The 22820-nt window shown below is 38.7% G+C and overlaps 1 protein-coding gene across 1 annotated transcript in view; it reads right to left on the bottom strand.

Moving 5' to 3' along the window:
* Positions 1-2474: 2474 nt before the first annotated feature.
* The window catches only part of TOX (thymocyte selection associated high mobility group box), a gene marked incomplete at its 5' end in the record, with an annotated part of 221129 nt that continues 200783 nt past the window's right edge, over positions 2475-22820 (bottom strand). Inside the window, 3 exons of the mRNA XM_082014844.1 lie at positions 2475-3223; positions 5483-5634; positions 14736-15122. Of these exons, the coding sequence (XP_081870970.1) occupies positions 3187-3223; positions 5483-5634; positions 14736-15122 (576 nt within the window). The 3' untranslated portion in view covers positions 2475-3186. The remainder of the gene's footprint in view (positions 3224-5482; positions 5635-14735; positions 15123-22820) is intronic.

Here is a 22820-nt window from a genome sequence, read left to right as displayed (position 1 = left end):
AAGTGGGCAGGAATACATTCAGCTTCATTGTGAATGGCTGGGGCCCCCCAGGAATATCTCACTTACTGCCTGTGGATGAATGTGGGGGGGAAAATCCTACACCCCTTTGAAGAGCTTCTTTGGGTCAGAGGCAGCAGCTGGATGGAGTTTCTGCTCAAACCTCTGTGAGTTTGGTGGTAGAGAGACCAGGACACGTGTCACCAGAACAGGGCACGCTGAGAGCAGCAGTAAATTGAAAGAGCCTTTCCTTTTCAAAACCTCTGCTTACCTCGGTGCAAGCAAATGGGATTTACATCTTGCAGAGCGCGTATGTCGCCAACCTTGCAATTTACCTACCACTTTTAAAAAATAATTTAAAAAAATTATTGCAATTAATGGAAGACATTATTTCCCTTGGTTTCTATCACTTTGACAGATGTCTTTATCATATTTCCTTGCTGTTACTGTGTTGCTTCAACGTGTAGGTTGTTTTGTTCCTGTGTGCTTTCTCATTATCATCGTTATGACAGGTGGTGACTTACAACCAGTGACGTGGGTATATGTGTTACTGTGGTGCCCAAGCCACAGCGCTTCAGCGAAGGGTGGGGCGTATCTTCATGAACTCCAGTGGACTTTCACCTGCTTACAAAAGGATCTCAACTTTCTAGGCTCCATCTTTTGACAATCTGTGTCTGTCAATACGCAGCTGAAAACAAATAGCAGATTGCCCTTGGCCGGCAACCATTGCTTTTTCCCAAGGTCAGACACGAAGAACTGACATTTACGCATCGAAGTTGGATCTTTCCTTTGGAAGGAAGTGGCTTCAGTAAAACCCTGGCCAAAACTGCTGCTCTTCCAGCATAGCTGTCCCATCTGAACAGAGCCCAGGCACAAAACTCAAACCATTGGAATGGTAAGGTGCTGGCACGGTAAACACACCACGGGTTTCCCTTCTTACGGACTGAGAGACACCAACTAGCCAGAGGTTCATACAGAATAAGTATTTTATTCATGAAGTATTTTTTTTTTATTTACATTAAAGTTTTCTTGTATTTTGAACTCTGCATGGATACCGAAATTAACAACTTTATGTGACTGCACACCTGCTCTAAAAGAAATGGAGATAACACAGATCTTTTCCGTAAAAGAGAAAGGAAAACTGCCTGTCAAAATCAAAGCTGATTTTTCTCATCCCCAGTAATTACCTTCTCGCTTTAGAATTAATATGAGTGGAAAATGTAGTTTACTATAATATAATAAATAGAAGACATTGGGTAATTAGTAGTGCTGGTATATTTCTAAAGTACTAAACAGACAAACAATAAACTGTGAATTTAATCACGAGTTCTCATACAGTTTCAAGACAGGAAAATTAGAGCTCTCAGCTACAGTCATTTGAGTAATCACATCTGATCTGCATTATTTATTAGTTATTACATGCCAAGTGATTCCGATTGTACATTGCCTGAAATCATTCCAAAGCAAGCATACCTCTGTTTCTGTTTTTTTTTTTTTAAAGAAAAATCAATGGCATTGTGTAATGTGTATTTTATCCAAGTTGCTTTCCTTATTTCATGTAGAAAACACAAATCAGTGGTATTCCCCATTAATTGGACACGCAGCTGGGATTAAATCCTCCAGAAATATATTTTCAGAGCTATCCCTGATCCAAAACATTGACAAAATACCTTCTTTTGTATTTTTTTAATCTCTTTCCTGTTGAACTTACCTTTCACTTTAGGATGTATTTGTGATACACTCCCTGAAACTCGATAGGACCTTTTGCATGTATAATAAAATGGCTGAAGCATATTTGGTAATATTTCTGTTGGTAATATTTTTATTCCACTTGACTAATTAACCAAAACTGATGAAGTTTCAAGAAGCAGCATTATGCAGTTTTATTCAGTTAGTTTTGTTGGTTCAAGTCTTAGTTTTGGGCAACTTACTTCTACAATGTTTTAAAAAGGGAATTACTTAAAATACCTTTCTTTTTTCCTTAACAACCAAAGAAATAAAGAAATAAGTATTGGTTACCTTCATCTTCTGCCAGTAAAGCAGGTTTGGTGTTATATATGTCACTGAAAAAACTAAATAAAGTATTCACATCAGTTGTGAACAATTTGTGCCAGCAAAAGTTAAAGCGTCAAAGAAATCTCTTTAAAATGCTAACAAATTTACTTACAAACACCTATATTTATTATTTCATAAATAGGCGCAACAGGTTCCATAAAAAAGATTAAATACAGACACAGTATGAAGAAACAATAATACATAGCCATATGTAAAGGTTATAATTTAGCTGTCTCCAATCTGTTTCTGCATCTAATAAAATATCAGGTAAGCATTTGGCAGTTTTATACATAAAAGGACTTAAATGACGTTTACTAACCAGTACACATAAAGTGATTTTCTTTAAAAAAAAGAAGCATTTTTAGGCAGTACAAAATAAATGTGTTTGCTCTTTATCAACATAAGTTTTTTTCCTAGTTTTTTGTGTTTATCTCATGAGACAAAGCCAATATTTTTAATTAATATCATTTGGGAATATTTTACTTTTTTCCTCCAAATACTTTGAAAATATATAACTATTAGTCAGTTGTTTAAAAATGAAGTAAAAATATGAATGTTTGCCAATTTAACCCTTATTGTGAAATCAATAAACTGGAATGAGCCAGTTTCAATTACAATTAGCTACAAAAACATTCACATTTTATACTCTAGGAGAGTGTAACATAGATGCTATTTACAAACTTGCTATGACTGCTACATCAAGCCATTTAAAAAGTCTTTAGTAGTTTCATATAAACACCCATTATGAAAAACCAATGGAAAATCCAGGACTTTTATCCAAGACATCTACAGTTGCTAAGGCAGTTACTATCGCAGCACTTCACAGCAAAACCAACATAAAATCTGAATGGTCCAAGTTTCCTTCAGGGAAGAAGAAAAGCAATGTCCGTTAAGGATCTCAGGGTAGGGGTGGAAAGGAGAAAGAAAGAGAAAAAATGGGGGGAAAAAAAAAAGAAAAAGAAAGAAGCAAGACTATTTTTTCCAGAGTGGGTGACCCACAAGCTCAAATAGTCCTAAGTGCTTAGCAACTTGTATTTCCTAATAAAATGCAGAACTGCCTTGACTGCATAAAGCAATCCATGATGAAAAGACTTCCCTGCATTCCTCAGTGGAAAGGAGAGGTGTTTCAGATTTTCAGGTAAGGTAGAGTGCTTTGTCCCTCTGCATGCCCCTGTTCAAAGAAAAAAAGAACAAATGTGATTTGTAAAAATTTGTAAAATTTTTAGTCCCATTCTTCCCCCCGCCCCCGCATGTCATTAATTCCAAGCATATCACTGAAGTACGGCTGCATTACCATGGTAATAATAAGAAAAATCCTGCTGTCATAGTGGCATGTAGCAACACGGAGACCACATCTGGCTCTAAGCTACACGGGACTGGGATGGGTTTAAGCCCTGGTTTGGGATCACCTGCACTAGTGGGTTGGTGGCACTGACTAGCCCTCTCTCAGACCACATAGGTACAGCTGAGGGTTTAGCACAGGTCCGGGGATCATACCCCATAAGCACCCTATAGGATGTGGCCACTTTCCTTAGAGAGCAGGAGGGCTTAGTTACATGAACATGGGTGCCAGTCACTATCTCTGGCCTACTTTATTTACTAGCACAAGCATAGCCAAAATGTGTTGGGTTGGCACAGGTTCGGGTAAGCATGCGCAAGGGAACACCAGATGCTTCTGACAGAGCCAACTAGACCAAGTCTCTACGGGAGACCTTCCACCAATGTGTCTAGCACACTTTTACATTCAGTTCTTGCTGGGGTTCAGCTTCAACTGAAGCATACCAGTTCAGGGCAAAAAAAGAGTCATTTACCAGACTGCTACTCAGAACAGTTTGTAGAAGTCAGAAAAAAAAAAATCATTTGAAGCAGAAAAATCATCACTGATGGGGCTTGGTTCACACTGCAGAGATTTTCTGAGGGAGAGGTTTTGCTCCTCATCTCCTACTTCCTCACCAAAACCCAGGCACCAGTTCTGTTCTACAGCTTTACAGCTTACTTGGTTTGGAGTCTAGGAGCAGCACAGAGCAAGCCACGCTGCACTGGCAATTTATACCAATGCTGGCAAAGAAAGGTTAAGTCCATGCACATATATTCACAAAGGTATATCTACACAAGGTATATACCAGGGTCAATTCAGAGAAAGCTTCTGCTGATGGAAAGTTATGCCCAGTGGGCACCAAGAAGGCACTGCTGGCAATGATTGCACATTGCTTTTTCCAGAAGAGACCAGGACTCAAAGCCACAGGCAGTTAGGGCCTGTCAGAGGACAGTCAATAGACTCAGTTTAAGAGCTCAGTTTAAGCAAGTATAAAAGTCTGTGGGCTGGGTAGGCTTCTACAAGAGCCTGCAGCACAGATCAAGGCATTATGGTGGTACAGCAGAGAAGTGAGACTGTTCTGATGAACAAGTGGGCAACTCACGTGGCAACAGCAGTAGGTATGGAGGAAAGTGATGCTGCTGTGCAGACTAGTTAAAGTCTGCCTTAGTGTCAGCAGGTTTTAGTCAAGGTGTTGTTCTGAACTAGTAAGCAGAAAAAAATTTTTGTTCAGTTCTAGCTTGAGTTCCAGAAACACTTTAAAACAATAATGCAAGTGACATTCTCAGTTTGAGTAAATGTAATGGATGAAACTGGTCTTTAGTTCTGCTTTGTGTTCATTTTTCTGAGTTGGATTTGACACTTTGGCAACAACCAAGAGTTTTTATCTGCCTTTGCCTTTGCCAAGGTCAAGGGGAGGTCAGGCTGGTGGACATGTTCACAAGGTACAACATCTATAATTTAAAATTCAAAAGATATGTTCAGAGTCTTAAATGTTTCCAGGCAGTGCCTGGGACAGTAACATGGCTCCACAAAAAACAATCTGCAAAGGAGTTGAGGGTTTGAAGGTGCTACTAACCTTGTGGTAGGGGCACAGAACTCCTGCAGGTATGGTGTTTTGTTTCTGGTTAAAGTTATGTGATCTTCATGCCATTCCATTCCACATATCTTGTAACCCATGCATCACCCCTGTATCTCACTGATGTGGGTTTTCATGACCCAAACTAGTTGTTTTCACTGGCAGCAAGCTCTCAGCAATGGAGTATTTGGAGAAAATAGTTCATGCCATTTGCCTTTCAAGTAAGAGGTAGTGATCTTAACCCTTCTTTCCTATGCCTTCTCCCTAAGATTTCAGTTCTGATTTTCTAAGGAGTGGAAGTTCTCTAAGACCAAAGTGTATTTGCTGTGATAAGGTGACAACAATGTCTAATAAATGTATGTATTGAAAACTTGTCCTCCCACAACAGTCTGACTGCTGAATAAACACAGTGCCACCACAGATGCACTTCTGAAATACTGTAGAGAAACAGGCAACAAAGCTGTTTCCAAATTCTCTGTCAGATACTTCTGTCATGAATGTTGCTCAACACAAGGTGGCATTCACTGGCTGCTTACCCATTACTGCAGTAGTCATTATTCCAGTCCACAGTCTGTGCTGGAGGATTTCTGCACCCTGAACGAACATACTCCATTGCTTGGGTAACAACTTGTGCAGCTGTCGATGTTGGATTGATGATATTCTGATAATCTGGCTGAAGAGTAAATCCCTAGAGGAGAAAGCAAGTACATTACAATATACAGAAACCAAGCAACAGGTTGGGTGCATTAAAAAAACCCCCACAAAACAAACTGCAAAATAGTAACATACTTCTTTTATAGGTTATCAAACTTAAAATAGGAAAAAATGTGTAGGTGCTTTCTAAGTTTTAAAATCTTTCTTTGGTTTGAGAAATGAAACACTGCCAAATTTTTGTTAGCTATTAAACAGTCACAGGATGGAACCAAAAGGGACAGAGCAGAAACAATTCAAAACGAAGAGAACAACTCAATCAGCACTGGGGCAAAAAGGTCTCTTTGCTCCTTAGAGCTTCCATTTAGATTAAATGTAAGGATACACACTAGTCGTTAATTCCCAGAATATGCAACAGAATCTTTTTGAAGGATGTAGGCAGCAGGTGGCTGACTGTTTTATTAGACTACACCTATTCACATATTGTTCTCAAAACCCTTTTTCTTCATTCAGTCACAAAGGGACCATCTGCTGCTTCTTTTATTTGTACTTCTCTCTCAACTAAACAGAAATTCAGCCAAAGCTTTTTAACAGTTGTTAGACTAATGTAGTGGAAGTAGCACAGAATAACTTGCTTTTTGAAACGAAGAGTATGAGAAAAAAAAGTGGAAGTTACAAAGAGACATCTAAGCTGCTCCCTGAAATATCTGTCATATGAAAAGTCATAATAATTTTTAGCTCTTTTGATACACGAGGATGTTTAAAAGCGGTGTTTCAAAACCAGAGAACAAGTGAAATTTCAAGGCTTGCGTATCTGGTTCACCCTGTATAAATGTACATCGAGTTCCTGTAAAGTTAGAAGAACTACATTGGGTAAAAGTATGGGAGTGCTGTACAAAAGCAATCGATGTCTGCTAAAAAAAGCGGACCAAACTCCTTCCTGGGGCAAGGGCATACAATTCCCACTCAAGTTAACTGGATGTGTACCCACTAAATCAGAAACTGAACTTGAACCAAGATACCTAGTTTGAAAATCCACTCCTCCTGGCCAAAGTCCACATACAGAATAGAAAGGATTAAAGCACATAACTTTTAGTTTTAAATTCTAGTGGATTATGTGTGATCGCTTCATATACACAGCCTTCATTAAGACAGGAATTTTGGGAAGAGCTGTTTTTTTTCCTGCAGGTTTAACAACTCACCCATGCTACCTTCAGTCAAGATAAATGAGTAGTCTCATTTTTCGCCTGGCCCACTTCATTCCCAGAAATGAGCTTCCGTGAAATATAACATGCCACTTCTTTCTTCACATCCCTCTTTCTTGGTGCATTATACTCCGGCTCTTCCGCAGAGGTCCCGCAGGTGTTCTGCCCTGCCGTGCCTCTTGTGTACACCATCACCTCACTCCACTCTTCCTGACCACGGATTTTTGCCTAGGCTATGAATGAGTGCAACTTTCTTCCATAATAATCTCTTCCATATGGCAAATATCCCAAGTCACACTTCAGTACCTTAAATGTTCTCTGAAGCCTCACTTTTTCCCTGGTGACTCCAAGAAACAGACCATTAGTAGTGGGCAAGTTCACGAGCTGAATTCCGCATCTAGTTGTCATGTAACAGATACTGCCCTGCTACTAAGGTAAAATAAAACACACCCACGGTGACTGTAACCCCCATGCTCTGCACACAGCCGTTTCACCAGGCTCTCAGCTTTCACATTAGGCTGCATAAACAACCCCCATGCCTGCAAAGAATCTGAAGAAAACTGTAATTGAGCAGGCTTCCCAATGACTTTAACTGGAGTCAAATTCGTCAATTGGAGTCAAATTACAAATTCCTGTAATTTGAAGGCAGAAAAATTGGTTTTGTGTATCACCATCATTTTTATTCAAAACATCACCCGTAAGGCCTTTCTAATTTAGCTGTAAGAGGAAACTAACCACAGAAACACATCCTACCCTCAGGCACTCGGGTTTGCCTTTGGTAGCAAAAGCCCTGAGCGATCTCTTACCAGTCTTCATGAAACAATCATACCTACAAGAAAACACTGTATGGGGCCAGTAGCTCCAGCAGTGCTGTTGTGAACCATGCAAGTGAGCAGGCACAGAGGTTCAAGTACTCATGCAGGTAGAAGAGACGGTTCCCCCACATCAGAGGAAGAAGCCATCTGTGCAATACCCGTTCCATTTCTTCTGGACTTAGGCCAAATTAATAGCTTAGATGTCAGAGGGTGGTCCTGTGGTTTCAAATGCCAGCTTGGAACTGGGTGGGGACTTACTGTCATATTTTCTTAGGTTTTCTGTGTGACCACAGCCAAATTTCTTTGGCTCTTTTCCAGCGAAGCATGCGTGCATCAATTCGATATGAATGGAATGCTATGAATGATATGAATTAAATCAAATAAGAATTTGCTATGAACTCGATATCAATCTGACTGAATTGATACCTCTCATGTTAAGGTTGGAACCACTCATCCAAACTTAATTCTCCTATCTGCAAAATGAGGGGTAACAACACTTTCATCTTGCGCCTGTCAAGTCTGTTTAGTTTATAACTGCCTGGGACTGGGGCCTGTTTCTTAGGACATGCTCACGCGATAAATTTTAACGTACACAGGTATCTGAGCCAGGCTCCGGCTCCAGCTCCAGAAGCAGCTGAGCTGCTGCAGCTCAGCAGTCCCACCGGGGTTGAGAGCTACCAGAATACCAGCAATGTGGGCGTTGGAAAGCATGCTTGTTAAGGCAAAGTAATTAAAGAAACCTGAACGCAATACGAAGGACTGATAAAGTATGGTGATGTAAACAATAATTACTTCAGCTTTTTCATCAACAGAAAAAGCTCTGGAAATATAGATCTGTACAACAGAGGGAGACAGCCTTGTACCAGGCTTGTAGTACATATTTGTGTATTATTTATGTAAGCCCTTAACAAACAATGACGAAATAAAAAGGGCTCAGAAAATGAGTGCTTCGAGGTCTAATTAAACAATGCTGAATGTTTTTGCATTGTAATGCTCAAGAGAAAATCACCAACTGTTTTGCAACATGCCTCGAATTTTAAATTTCATTTTCTTGTTTCAGATTGAAATAAAAACAGGGAACTTGATAAAGATTAATTCGATGTCAGGAGGGACATTTGCTCTTTAATTAGATTTCTGTAGCCCTAGCAGTTTCGTTGTGCCACTGTAGCAAGTCCTAAAAAGCCTGCAGCAGAACTAAACAGTGATCCTCATCTCCACACTTTACTGGGAACTAATTTCATTTCCTGCCTGTCTGGAGAGGTATTTTCAACAGGCATCAATGTTTTTGTCTTCACAACTGATTTATTCATCAATCTCAATGTGATATTTTAAACCTTTAAATTACATCCAAATCCTAAAGCATCTGTTTATTACACAAGGAAATTGAAAATCTGTCTGTGTGATATCATACAAAGATTTTTCCTTAAGGTTATAAAGGAAGTTGACAGATATTAATGATTTTTTTTTTCTCTTGACCTCATTCGAAGACAAAGCTTAACAAAAAAGAGGAAGAAATCTGGACAAATACAGCAGGTCCCTGAATTTACTGTATATAATATATACCAGAAAAAATGAGGCTATTATTTTTGGCAGGCTGTGGAATCATCTTGCTGTATACATTTATTTTCTAAAGCAAAAGAAATACCTAAAAGTAGACTGAAATGAGTTATTATTAAAAAAAATAAAAAATAAAATGTGACATACATTAATCTTCTGCTTCTTTGTTATGCATACAATTGCAGCCATGGTTACGAGACATTAAGAATCTAGTTTTGCTTGCTCTACCTGTGAACTAAAGTGGGACACAGATTGTAATGGGACTCGCCATCGTACCCAATGCTTGGGTGAAGGATTTTGAGCAGGGAAGGAGATGCTTCCAGTAGGGCTACTTAAAAGGGTTCCTTAACAAGGACTGGGCATATTTGGGAGGGAGTGGATCCCTGGTCTCATCACTCTCCACACAAAATAGCATAGTACAACAGGCTGGAGAGCAGGGTATGCTCAGAAAGAAGCATAAATGTCTGTGTGAGTAGAGAAAGGAAAGAGCAACTTTGCAAGAGCAAGCTTCAGATGCTGTTTTTGCCTGAACTTTGGAGAAATCGTGCTGATTTGAATGACAAGGGTTAAGATTCAGATCACCTGATCCCAACCAAGTAAAAATTAAACATCATGTCAAACCTAAGAATCAAACTGGAGAGAAGCGACTCTGTATCAGTTAAAAAATAATACAGTGATAAGATGCTCACATGAGCATTTAATGAAAGAAAAATCACACTCCTCTAATCTACTGTGATACTTCCAGTGTGTCAAAAGTGCATGAAAGAAAAACTGCTACACAGTGGATTTAGACTTTAACAGAGTAAAACTTTAACATGGCTCCTGTTAATAATATTTAAGAAAAATATAGTATATTTCAGAATTAGAAGTTAAATATAATAAAAATCGGGATCTAATTTAAATCTAAGTATGCGAATAGAACTAAATGGTGATTTTTTACAGTGTAAAGGATTAACAGTGTAAACAAGCACCCCAAAGGTCTACAGTAGTGCCCATTATTTAATTTATTCATTAACTGTTTTGGAATCAAAAGGAAAAGAGACAAAATAGCCTACTTTGTGGAAATTACAAAAAATATTTAGAAAACTCAAAATAGAGAAGAATGTTTAAAAGAAATTTAAAAATATTTACTAATGCTAGGAGTATGACCAAAATGCTAATACCTAAATTTTACTTTGCCTTGTGTATTTCAAAACAAAACAATTTGCATGCATTACATCAGCTGCATACCCCACAGAATTAATTGATTTTAAAAATAATAGAAATTGTGCAGTCACTGAGGATTTTTGGCTACCAACACTTCTGATCTTGATGTTCTGTAGTTTTTGTGGACTCCTGGAGGAGATTGCCTTTCTCCAGCTGGCAGTCTCTCTTGGTTTGGCAGCTGCACACGTGCCGGCAAGGACTGCTGGAAGTGGAGGAGGACATGCTGTTCCCTACGGAGCTGATGAAGATCAGCTCATTGTCCTGGCAGTAGTGGGGGCAGAACCCTCTCCCCTCTCAGCACTTCTTATCTGTCCCTCCTCAAAGTTGTGCACAGAAGAAGAGTTTGTGGATTTCATGCACAGTGGTTTTGGAGAACTGTGTCCCTGCCTGCCAGGACTGAGGTCTGGATATTTATCTGATTCTTCTTGGAGCTGGCAGTCCTTTGGATATACTACAAGAAAGTCTTTGATAAGAAACCATCCTCCCTCTCCTGGAGAAAAAGAGTCGCCAAACGTCCCACAGTGTTAAAGCAGGGAATCTGTAGAGAGCAGGGATTCTCAGAGCCTGCCACCGTTGAGCATCACGCTAGTAAGCTACAAACTATTTCAAAGCTGGATGATGGGGAAAAAAGAAAAAAACAAAAAGAGAACCCACCATCAGTGGGAGCTGTGCTGCTGCTTCCAACACGTCTACAGCACAGCTGTCTGTCTGCAATGGTGGTGTCCAGCCAAGTGAGTCTGCGAACGCCTGTGGTAGAAGACTGCTAGGAAGCTATTGACAGACTTACCCCTCTCTTGCCTATTAAGCTTCACACTGCAGTGTGACATGAGAAAATTTACTTAATTTCTTCTTAAAGTTTGGTATGAGCAGCGGTGAGGTTTCCGAAAAGAAAAATGTCTCTTGCAGCAAATCATGCTGGAGGGAGCAGGATGTTAAGTAGTCTCTATTCTTGCTGCTTACATAAATTGGATGCCTGCTGGAGTCTTTGGAAAAGGCTTATGGTGGCCACACCTTTAGCATGGAGGAAATCAAACAGCTGAGGGAAGAGGAACTGAAAAAAGGTTAAATTAAATGCAACTAGTGCTTCTGCTTTATCAGGCTACATAGTCTCCCATTCTTCTTGGCTGTCTTTTTATGAGGTGGAGTGGTCTATGCCATGCTGCTGGGGACTGAACCTCACATCCAGAGTACTCCTTTCCTCCTCACCACGGGCTGGACATACAGGGTAGTGTTATGTTTCTTCTTTGTCCTCATTGCTGTTGACTCAGTGCTGCTGCCATCATGCTTTTCCCCCCCTCTATGTCTTTTCCTCCTTAACATGCTCTATGATGAGCAGAGTGTTTGCTCAATTTCGAGCAGAGGGGAGAGCGGAGTCCCTTGACAACTGAGTCAGGAGAGCTTTACTTTCAGGTTATAATTTCTTAACTTCTTGCTATATGGCTCCTGGTGGCCAACCTGTCCTCAGTGCTCTAATCATAGAATAATAGAATCATTAAGGTCGGAAAAGATCTTAATGCAGTATGAAATCCTGGGGATAGTGTTTTCTAACATTTCTTGAGTATGACTAGAAAGAGCCATACTGAAGACACTAGACAGGTTACTACTCTTCTACTTTGGCATGGCAAATCATGGTGTTGTTAGTAGACCTGTTGCCCTAAAATTTAATACATTTTTTTGCTTTGTCTTTGCCATCATCACTCTTTAAAGTAAATGGATTCTATATTTAAACTCAATTCACAAACCATGTAAACTGTTGTGTGCTAAAAAAAGAATTAAAAAATGCATATTACAAATATTCTAAAGTGAAACTACATAGATTTTCCAGAGGTCAAAAATTGCATTACTTTGAAACAAAAGTAGGAGCATAAGAAATATAAACTGGTTTGTAGATGTGCTTAAAGAGAAATGTAGTTAAGATTGGCAGTGTAGCATTTCAACAGGTAATAAGCATCTGTCACCTTGACTGAAGCTCAGAAATCTCTCACCATCTTCATTATAAGCATCAGCCTTTCTTTCTAAGGAAAAGGAGTTGGTAAAAAGTATTATAGCTAACCTTTCATGACTTTAATAATGGAGAGCAGGAACACAGAGGTACCACATTTTTTACTTTACTGTACGTGTACTTAGTAAAGCAAAAGACTCATCATGGTACAGGTTTACATGCTGACTTCTAGACACCTGTTTTCTACAACTTACTGCCCTATGTTTTCTCTCAAGCTAGAAATAATACAGTTGCGTGCCACACATCCCATAGATGAATGAAAGTACTCTCAAGCCACTGATATGCACACCATATTCTACAGCTTGGTAAAATAAAACATTGGAAGATTCATATTATCTTAACTTTTTTGTAGTATGTAATGGTTTGGCATAACACCTAAGTATTTGGATTCATGCAATAATGATGATGTATGTATACATATGTAACATCTGCATTACATATTTTGCTAGCCCCTACTGTGCTATTAATTCAATAAATAAAGCCAAATTTTCAAATTTGTTCAGTAAAATGTGCCTATCAATGATTCTGGAAAAGACATAAGGGGTTTGATCTTCTGTAGCTCTGTGTTGCACATATACAAATGACACTGAACTTGGCAAACAATCTGGACTTGGAAGACTGAATCACTTTGCACTAAAAACTTGATGAAATAGAACTGTAGTTTCAACAGGCTGCTGTCACAGATGTAATTTTTCATGTTTGGTAAATGAACCAGGCTATTGCATTGAGTCTCTGTCCATTGCTTTGTCTCTCATTGCTCTGAGCCTTCAGGTTTGACCAAGATTGCATCAGGCTTCGTATCTCCAGACAGACCCTCCTGGCCCACCTGTCTAGGACCTCCCCTAGCTAATTCTAGCTGCCCAGGCTTGGGGTTAACTCCTGAGTTTCTCTGACATTTGAGCAGGGGTTCTCCCCGGACACTCACACCAGGACACTGGGTTTCTAACTAATAGAAAACATTCAGGAATACACGACAGTAAAAGACGCAACATTGGTGTGGTCATAAGTCTGTTGAGTCTGTTTACTCTGATCATGAAAAATAAACTGGACTAGGAAAAAGCTGCAAACACTTTACAAATTTTCCTTCCTGTCTGATTACTCCAAATCACTCTTGAGATTAAGATCAAAGTCTCTAAAAAATCCAGATCATCCTGAGCATACCTTGGTTTACCTTCTGAACAACTAAATTTGTCAGTCCATATTGCTTTCAACTCTGTTTTTTTGTCCTGTTTTGGAAAATTTCTTTCCCTGTTAAATTGTTCTCCCAGATAGAAGCTATGTTTTGTGTTCAGGTATTCCCATCTCTAAAGACCAATCTTGAGATGAAATGTTTCTGGCTTGGAAAGCAAATGCAAATGCCTTGTTAGCAAAGTGAATTTATAGATATATTCAAGACATGCAGCAAGTTCATGACTATGTATTATCAGCCAGAACTGACAAGTTTTGTGTATACAAATTTTGTAGATTCTTGCAACTCCATCCAAAAAAAACCTTGATTCTAATGCATCTTTGTAAAGCAAGATCTTATTATTGATAATCAGACCTCATCCAATACAAAAGGAAATTTTGTCTCATGATATCAGCAGAGTTAATCTGCTCTAACCCTCCATAGGCCTGGGCCCAAAAATCACAATACTGTGGTTGGCCTGCATTCATTCAGAACTCATAGGAAATGCATGGAGAATCAATGATGTAAAACATTGAGATTATAAAAAAAACCCCACCATACTAGGATGCTGGTGACAGCCCACTTATTTCCATAATAAGTTAAAAAAAGGTATGTCTAGCTAGTAAAATGAGGTTAAAAATGCAGCATAAACTAATATACTCATATTCATTTAATCTAGCGTGTTTAACACAACCTGTGTTTCTTCATGTTCCCTCTGACTGTTCCACATCACAGTCAATCAGCACCAGGATAACAGCACAAGCTACAATCATGTCTTTTTCTAGACATGCCTGCCTTTTGTTTCTAAAATATGTCCCCCGAAGACTTAACATTTCACTTATATTTCAGGATACTCCCAGATTTGCAGATGGATCTATGGACACACTTCTGTTTAAAGGATGCGTCCTGAATTTGGCGGGGAGACAGAGCAAATGTTCAAAATAATGTGAGGAACATTGTTGCTAGCACAAATAGTTCTACTGAAGTTTTCCATCATCTAGGTAAACTCATTCATTTGTTCTTGCCTTTGAAAGACTAATCCCTGAGACTACACTACCATGGTTTTGGAACTCTGCAAAATTAAAGCTAAACATAGCTCTAAATCTCCCTCACTATGTCAACTTCTGGATGACTTCACGCTTCCTCCCAAAAAATTCCCCAGATGACTGAAAAGCTCAAACTTACTTGCTGCATTGTAGGTGAATGTAAAGCAGACTGGACCTGCATTGGTAGCTGGTTTCCAATTGACTGCTGCATTGAAATCGGCTGGTGTTGCTGGATGTTGAGATGCTGGTGCAGAGGGGGGCTGATCTGGAGAGGCGGCGGCGGGGACACAGCCATGTTTGCTATGGAAACAGTCACTGGCATTTGGTTGTTGGGCTTGGGCGCTATGTTCCTGGGGATATTGGCATGCATGGCGGTGATGTGAGGATTCATTCCTGGTTGTTGGTGGTAGTGGGAACTGAGGTACAGTGCAGAGTGAGCCTGGGTGGGCCCATGGAACACCGACTGCTTTGAATTCATCATCTGAGGTTGCGGGGAGGCTTTAACATCAACAGGTTCACTGTAGCTCTGTTGAGAAAAACAAAAACCAGACAATACTTAGAAGCTACAGAATGCTGCTGTTCTACCCCCTGAAGTCTGTTTAAGGGTCACACCATGGGAAAACACAGATCTGGACCATCAAATTGTCCTTGAAATGGAGTTTGTTTATGACACTAGAAAAAGAATTAATCCCTTTTACCTTACACTTTTCTCTTCAATGTGGTAAAAAAAGAAGTTAGCTCTTCTGTTTCCTGGTCTAGCCTGACATTTTTCTTTTTCCAAACTTGGAACTGGCATCACTGACCTAATGACCTACACAACAAAGACAACCAAGCCTGTCACATTTATTCACATAAGCAGCCACTACTATTGTCCTCAAATTTGATGGCCTAGTTGAAAAAGAGATTCAGGAGGGTGGGTTCCAACAGAAGTCTGCAGTGATCTTCAACATGTCTCATTTTCCCATCTGCAAACGGGGGATAAGAATTTCGGTGTCCTTTACTATTACCGTTACCACGTTGATAACTGCTAATAGTGCTTTATCAGTTAACTAACATGATGAAGAGGCTAAACCCCATCCACAGTTGTTCTACTGCATTCAATAAATATGAGAGTTGCTGTGCCAATACCTTTAAGTATTCTGTGCTGGGATGCTATCCACGCCTGTTTCAAACAAGTTTCATGAGCCATGCATTCATAAAAATAAGAATATCTTGAATAATTTCACTTTTAGCAAAACTCCCTTTGTTAATCCAGTTCATAAAGTTCTGAAAATTCTGTTTAAAACTGATGTCTATATAAATGCTAGACTGCATCAGACACAGGGAAACTATCTCACTAAAGCTGGAAGAATACTGCATAGAATATTAGAAAATGCACAGATTTTCAAAAATATTATGGTTTACCCTGATTTCTTAAAGCTGCTAGTAGTAAAAGCTTTCCATTAATGAATGTGAATTTTAATAATACTCTGTGTTTTAACATTTATAACTTGTTACATTTGATTTAAACTCAATTAGTTGTTTTCCATACCCTTATTTTCTTACGTCTTCTGAGTGCTTACTCTGTGTGCTCAAATAAATGATGAAAAAATTTTAAGAATTAACTCCCATGATCTTATAGGTGGGAATCATAATTTGCAGTAAGTCATACTGGGATTAATAGTTAGTGAAAGGTGAAACATGCTGGAAAAAAATGGCAGAAATGTCCCTCTGGAGAAAGAAGTCACTTTGTCAAAACAAGGGCTGAAAGATGCATATATGCCCTTATTCTGTGACCTCCATGTCATGTTTGCTCAGTTTACAAGTCAGGGTAAGCTTCATGTTACTCTCAGCACTCCAGGGCCAGTGGAGTCTATTTGTATTCTTTCTGAAGGATGGACCATCACCAACAATCCGCTGACACGGGCATTACTGAAATTGCTTCATTATATGTGATAATAAAGATGAGAAAGGTAACTTCATTTTCCCTAAGTATAACTGCAGTTCCATTAGCAAAAAAACTTGTTTTCTCCAGTAAACCAAGGAAAATTAAATGAATATGATAAAATGAATGCAAATCTCTGCCTCTGTGGATCTGTGTGGCTCTGCTTGCATGTGGATGTACATGCATGCAATATGTATTATAGGCACGTTTGTGGGATTCAGATACAGACATAAAAAATCCATAGATAGTAAATGACAAAGCCTGAAAGCAGGTGCAAAATCTGCCATTTTGGGGGGTATTATTTTTAAAACACTGAACACTGTTCATGATGACATGAAAAACATTTTCGCCCTCTCTTCCCAGTTGTATTTGTAGGACACTCTGGTGAGTGTGAGAGCAAAGACTGGCAGGTTCACTGAAATTTCAGAGATTCAGAAGAAGGTTTGCTAATTAGTGACATGGTCAGGACCCTCCTCTTGAGTGTCTGGGCTCCTTACACATGAGAGGAGATGTATGCTCTGTTCCTTCTTAAGAAACTGGAAGTTTTACTGAGTGCATCATGACCTCATGAAAACACCTTGCCTTCTGACAACGTAGCTGGCAGGCGCTATCTGGTCTGAGCAAGGATAATTGCTCCTGAAGTGTCTAAGGGCAGATTGGTTAAACAGTCCCTCCTGGTGAGTAGGTATCTAAAAGCCTTTGTGGCACTATTAGTGGCATACCGATACATACTTGTATTTAATTTGTGACTACAAAGATGTTGCCACCTCTTTAACAAAGATCTAGCAAACCAATTTAATTACTGGGTAATTCTGAGCTCACACGTAAGTGGTGAATGCATGGCCCATACTAATAAAATTGTAGAGATATCAGATACTTAGTACCATTTAATACTTGAAATACCAAATTAGGTTAAGAGGAATTGTATAGTTTCTGGCCAGAGAAACCTCTTTATCTCTGAGAAGAGCATCTGAAAAATGATCAAAAGGGACTGTTCCAGCTGTCTCAAGCTATCAATCAGCTTTCTATATGTTTCACTACCTCCTGGTCCAGTGAAAAGCACACCACTTCAGTTTCAAACCAAGTATTTTGCTGTTACTTAGGATGCTTTATATCATATGTGATCTGAAGCCAAATTGTCCAATGTCAGTGTAAAACACATCAATAGTATCAGTTACTAGGAATCTTGATAAATGAACCCATTAAATGCTATTCTCCAGCATACAGCACTTTCAGCTCTTCCTAAAGCTGGGTCTGAAATACAAATTTGTAAGTATTGCTGATGCTAATGGAATAGGTGATGCCAAATATTTTGGCTTTGTTATGTCACTTCACTGTCAAATATACCAAGAGGTGCATATGATGCATAGGTCACATTAGTATTTCAGGGGCAATTACTGCTCTCACAGATTTGAGTGGGCACTTGTCCAGTAAAGCATCAGACAGTCTTAGAAAAGGACTTCTATTATTTGTAAAATGAGGAATTAAGAAAGAAGGGATTTGATTAGCCAATATGGGCTTCAAGTGCACAATCAGGTTCCCTAATTTTCAGTCTAGAATTCAGTCGATTTGCTCTTGCCTTATCCAAGTAGAAGACTACAGAAATAATTTTTTTAAACCCCCTCTTTAGTTAACTAATCTGGCCAAAACCAATTTACATCTCTAATTTTTGACATGATGTTATAGGATACAATTCATTTACAGATACATGCAGTGGAGATCAAAATTACAAATCTGTACACACAGCACGTCAAACACTTCTGAAGTCTAGTTTCTCCTACATGTGACAAGGTCTTCTACTAGATATGCTGTAAGAAAATCTTTTATCATTACTATCAGAACTATGGTATTGTAGACCCACCACTAGAGGGTGACAGAATATTATATTTAGTTAATGGTAGAAAGTGGTATTGTACACTAGCCGAGTATACACTAGGACCACAAATTAGCTTTTCTTGACAGTCCTTTATGCTCTCTGAGTTGCTTCCAATTGTTCTGGATTTCAGGTCAAAGCCTTACTCTAAATCTTTCAAGTTCTTCATAGGATAGGAGTAGGGTTTCTTACGGACCTGCCTCTCTATCTAATATCATCATCTAATATTATTCCCTAAATTAAAAAAAAAACCAAAACAAAAAAAGAAGGTGAAGACAAAGCAGGTTAAACCAAGGCAATGGAATGCTACAGAAAAAGTAGGATTGTATGTTTAGGCACAACACAAAAACATCTTTTTTTTTTATGAGAATCTATTGTTTTCCTGAAACATGAAGAAAAGGAGGGAATAACATTTTGAAATCCCAACAGAAATAGAATTAAAGTAGAAGAGAAACAAGGAAAGGAAGGAATCAAAATCAACACTACTGTAACTCTTTAAGATAATGAATATAGTTATATTAATCAAAAGTACTTGTGCATGACCCTCAGTCCACAAAATTATTCTACTTGATCATACTTTCAAGGAAATGTGTGATACAGACAAATTACTATCTTCAGAGAGAGTGTTAAGGGTTGATCATTCTGCACAAAGTTTGGGAGGTGCTGAATCAAGTTCTTCCCTCTCAGTTTTCACCAAACTCATGCCTTTCCTTCCAGTTCTAGAGCAAAGTGAACTTTCCCATCTACCTTCTACTTCCCTATTATGCGCCAAAATGCCTCATGCACAATGCCAAATTAAAGAATTAAGTTAGGCTAAAGGGTTAAGCATTGCTCATCCAGTTGTGCTATTCTTTCCTAAGGAGAACTACCCTGGGACTAATAGTCCTTCTTAACATAGACTGAATTCAGGCACGGGGGGGTTTGTTGGTTCCTTAGAGGAAAGTGGCACTGGGATTTCCCTCACCCCAAAACATCCAACCTACTCTTAGACTTGAGAAATTACCTTTGGTACAGACATCCTTCTCAACCTAAGTGGTGTCAGAGAAAACAGCAACAGCTTGGCATCTCCATGGCTTCCTTTGGGATATCATTTTACTTCCACTTTGAAAAACCTGTACTTGCACTTTAAACCCTCACCTGTAGATCTGGGTAACCAAACAACTGTTGAAATCTACACACGGGTTTTGATTCCCTTTCTAACTTGTGGCTGCCTTCTGTCTATCATTGGATGTTCTAACCTCACATGTTGGAACAGAAACAACAGCCATGTGATTGGAAGTAAAGCAAGGACATGTTTTAACAAGGCAGTACTCTAAGGGCCTGATCCTTAGACTACTGAATTCAATGGAAAGTCTCTTATTAACTTAAATGGAATTTGGATCAGAGTCCAAACTTCAGGATTAATGCCTGGATATCCATTTCCATTTTCATGAAAACCAGGTAGGACTTGAATAACAGAGGCTGAGAATCATTCTCAACTGAGTGGAACTATTTTTGACCTGTGTTTCTTCAGAAGCATACGTATAAGCTACAAGCGCCTATACTTACTTCATTTTGCTTTTTTAACATGTTAAAGCAGTTATTGTTAGAAACATTGCCAGTAAGCAGGACCATATAGATATATACACGTATGTATATGAATATATAGTGCATACACATATATATAGTGTATGAATATATCGTGTATACATGCTTTATAGTCAGCATTCTTACCTACTATAGCATGTGATACCATAATATAGGGAAATTAAATAAATACTTTTGCAATAATTTCATTTTAGTAAGCAGTGCTCAACTGATATTGCTGTTTGCTATACAAAATCAAAAAGTCAGTGTTGTCTCAAAGAAACCATAGGTGTTCTACTTACAGAGAAAAAAATATATTTTTTTCTTATTCTATTGATTTCACAAAATTAGTTAGTGATCAAAACCTTTCAGCTGGAACAATATAATTTCAGTTGTTTACAGACCGGACATTATCAAAAGACTTCTTTATTAACATCAGCAATTAAGCTGTTTCCTTTACAGTAAAATATTCAGTAAATGCATTCAGTACATTTAGAACATTCAGTAAATGTTCTTTGTACTGTTGGATGCCTATGTGTCCTTTAAATACATGCTGAGAGACTTCCTCAAGGACAAAGACATGAGCCTTATGGCCAATATGGCCAGCATAAACTTTCTATCAATGCAAACAGCTTTACTTCTGTGTAAACATAAACTCTGCCAACCTCAGAAGATTTTTTTACACAGCCAAAATGGTGTAACATAGTTTTATTTTAAATAAGAAACAGGTGCTTCTCTTTAAATGAGAAACAGAGGTTTGGCATCCTCTCTACATAAACAAGGAACATGTACCGAGTATTTCAAAGCATAGAGAAGAGTTTAACTCCATTCAGGTTCTACATGAATATGTGTCAGAAACCTACGTAGTTGCCACACTGTCCCTTTTCATGATGGTGCCATCTTTACATCTAGTGACTGGTGTCTGTCCTTCAGCCGTGCTGAGGAATTCAACAATTTTTGGACTCTGTGACCAGTATGAAGGTTACATTCAGGTAACAGCAATGATTATGTCAGCTGGTACCAGGAAGGTCCAGGCTGTGCAGGCTGTGATCAAACTTAGGCAGGCCTGACTCAGCCTTAAATGAGTTATCTTCAATACCATGACATTAAAGAGGTAGATAGAAGGAAACTGGCTGAGTATTTACGCAGCTCCTACAAAGCTTACCTAAGCTTAAGTTTGCATCTGCTGTCTTTGCTGTCTCTTTGGTGGAAGGAACATCTTGAATTGTTTATTCCTTCTCTCAGCTTTTCTGTGTTCTCATAATCCTGTCCATTTTTAACGTTTTTGACATTTTAGGTCACTTCCAACCCCAAACCTGTCCTTGAGAAGAATCCCTTCTTCTAGCCTACATGGGCTCAGCCATTTTATACTACTACCCCTAGTGAAGCTGTTTATGAGAGAATGACTTCTCTCCAGCACTGTTTTCTCTTTCCTGCTTAGCTCTTTAACTCCTTTAGAGAATCCTTTGACTTAACTCTGTTCACTCTAGTGGAGAATTCATATGCATATTTGCAGTACAGCTGCCTTCCTACCTAAGTCACAAGAGGCTCTTAGCAAATGACGTTTCGTATTTTGTTAATTCCAGTCACCTATTGCAATAACAACATCTGGGACTCTAGAGAGTTCAGAAAGCTTTTTGACACATTCTTGATGTTTCAGAACAAAGGAGTAAGCCATGGGTTGTCATCTATAATTAGCCAAGGTGGTTCAGAAGAACATCTTCAAATCTAAATACACATTTTGTCACCATCTACAGGGGATTGTCATGGATTCATTCAGGGTATGTAAGTAAAAATGGATGTTTTATGAATGTAACCTGGGTACATGTGATAAAGGATATGCAACTTTAATTTGATACAAGTGTTTTAATTCCCCAAATGGAAGCACTAGGCTAATAGTGAAATCTAGTTTTATTAACTCACTTCAAAAACAAACACACTTCCTCTCCAAGTCAAAATCTGGCTTCTCTAAAGCTCAAGACATTTCTGACATTTTTGGCAGAAATTATGTGAGAGCATTTCTTGGTTTTTGCACTCCTGAATGTAAAGCTCCACATGATTTAGCCTCAAATCAAAAACATGGCATTAACTTAAATATAGTTTGCTCTACATTTTCAGCTGCAGTGGAGAGCTGGTTTCCTTGCTAGACAAGAAGATGGTTGCATTTGTGTTATAATCAGATTAGACAATTATTTTATAAATATATATGTTCATTTACCAGATACTCTGATACATCACATACTTGCACATACATAGTTTTACTTATGATTCCATGAAAATTTCTAACTATATCATAATAAATCCAGAAAGAATGAAAGACCAAGGTATCACAGAAGCATGAAGTACCTGTTGTAAAAGCCTTACATTATAGTTTTCCCAGCTAGGGATTCTAATGTTTAAAGGAAAAAAGTAAAAGCTGTACATGCATGTCATCGTTCTGGGTTTTTTTGTTATGGTTTTAAAGGAAAATATTGCCTTGTAGCATTTTAATAGCCACAAAAATAATAATAATGCATGAAACATAACCATATTTTTTATTTATTCTTTCTACGATGCTTTCACTGAGACAGCCTGAACTGGTTTATGGAATTCCAAAACATCTCCATGGACTGGGGCTAGATATAATACAGGAGTCTGTTGTCTCAGAAAGTGGAAACCAGGTACCTTTCTGCCAGCAGCAGAAAGGATGCTGCTCTCCTTGTACACGATAGCCAACTGATTAAAGCACTGGCCAGGAGACAGGACAGTTCAGTCATCTACACTGTCAAGAGATACTCAGAATTTTATTTGCAAAAGAAATGTCCTAAACCCCAGCCATTGCTTATTACAGGGAGGAGCGAGCTAGGATACAGTGCTCCCCT

Source organism: Phaethon aethereus (genome assembly GCF_964289735.1).
Source record: "Phaethon aethereus genome assembly, chromosome: 2".
Taxonomy (NCBI): domain Eukaryota; kingdom Metazoa; phylum Chordata; class Aves; order Phaethontiformes; family Phaethontidae; genus Phaethon; species Phaethon aethereus.
This window is presented reverse-complemented; position numbering and strand designations above follow the sequence as displayed.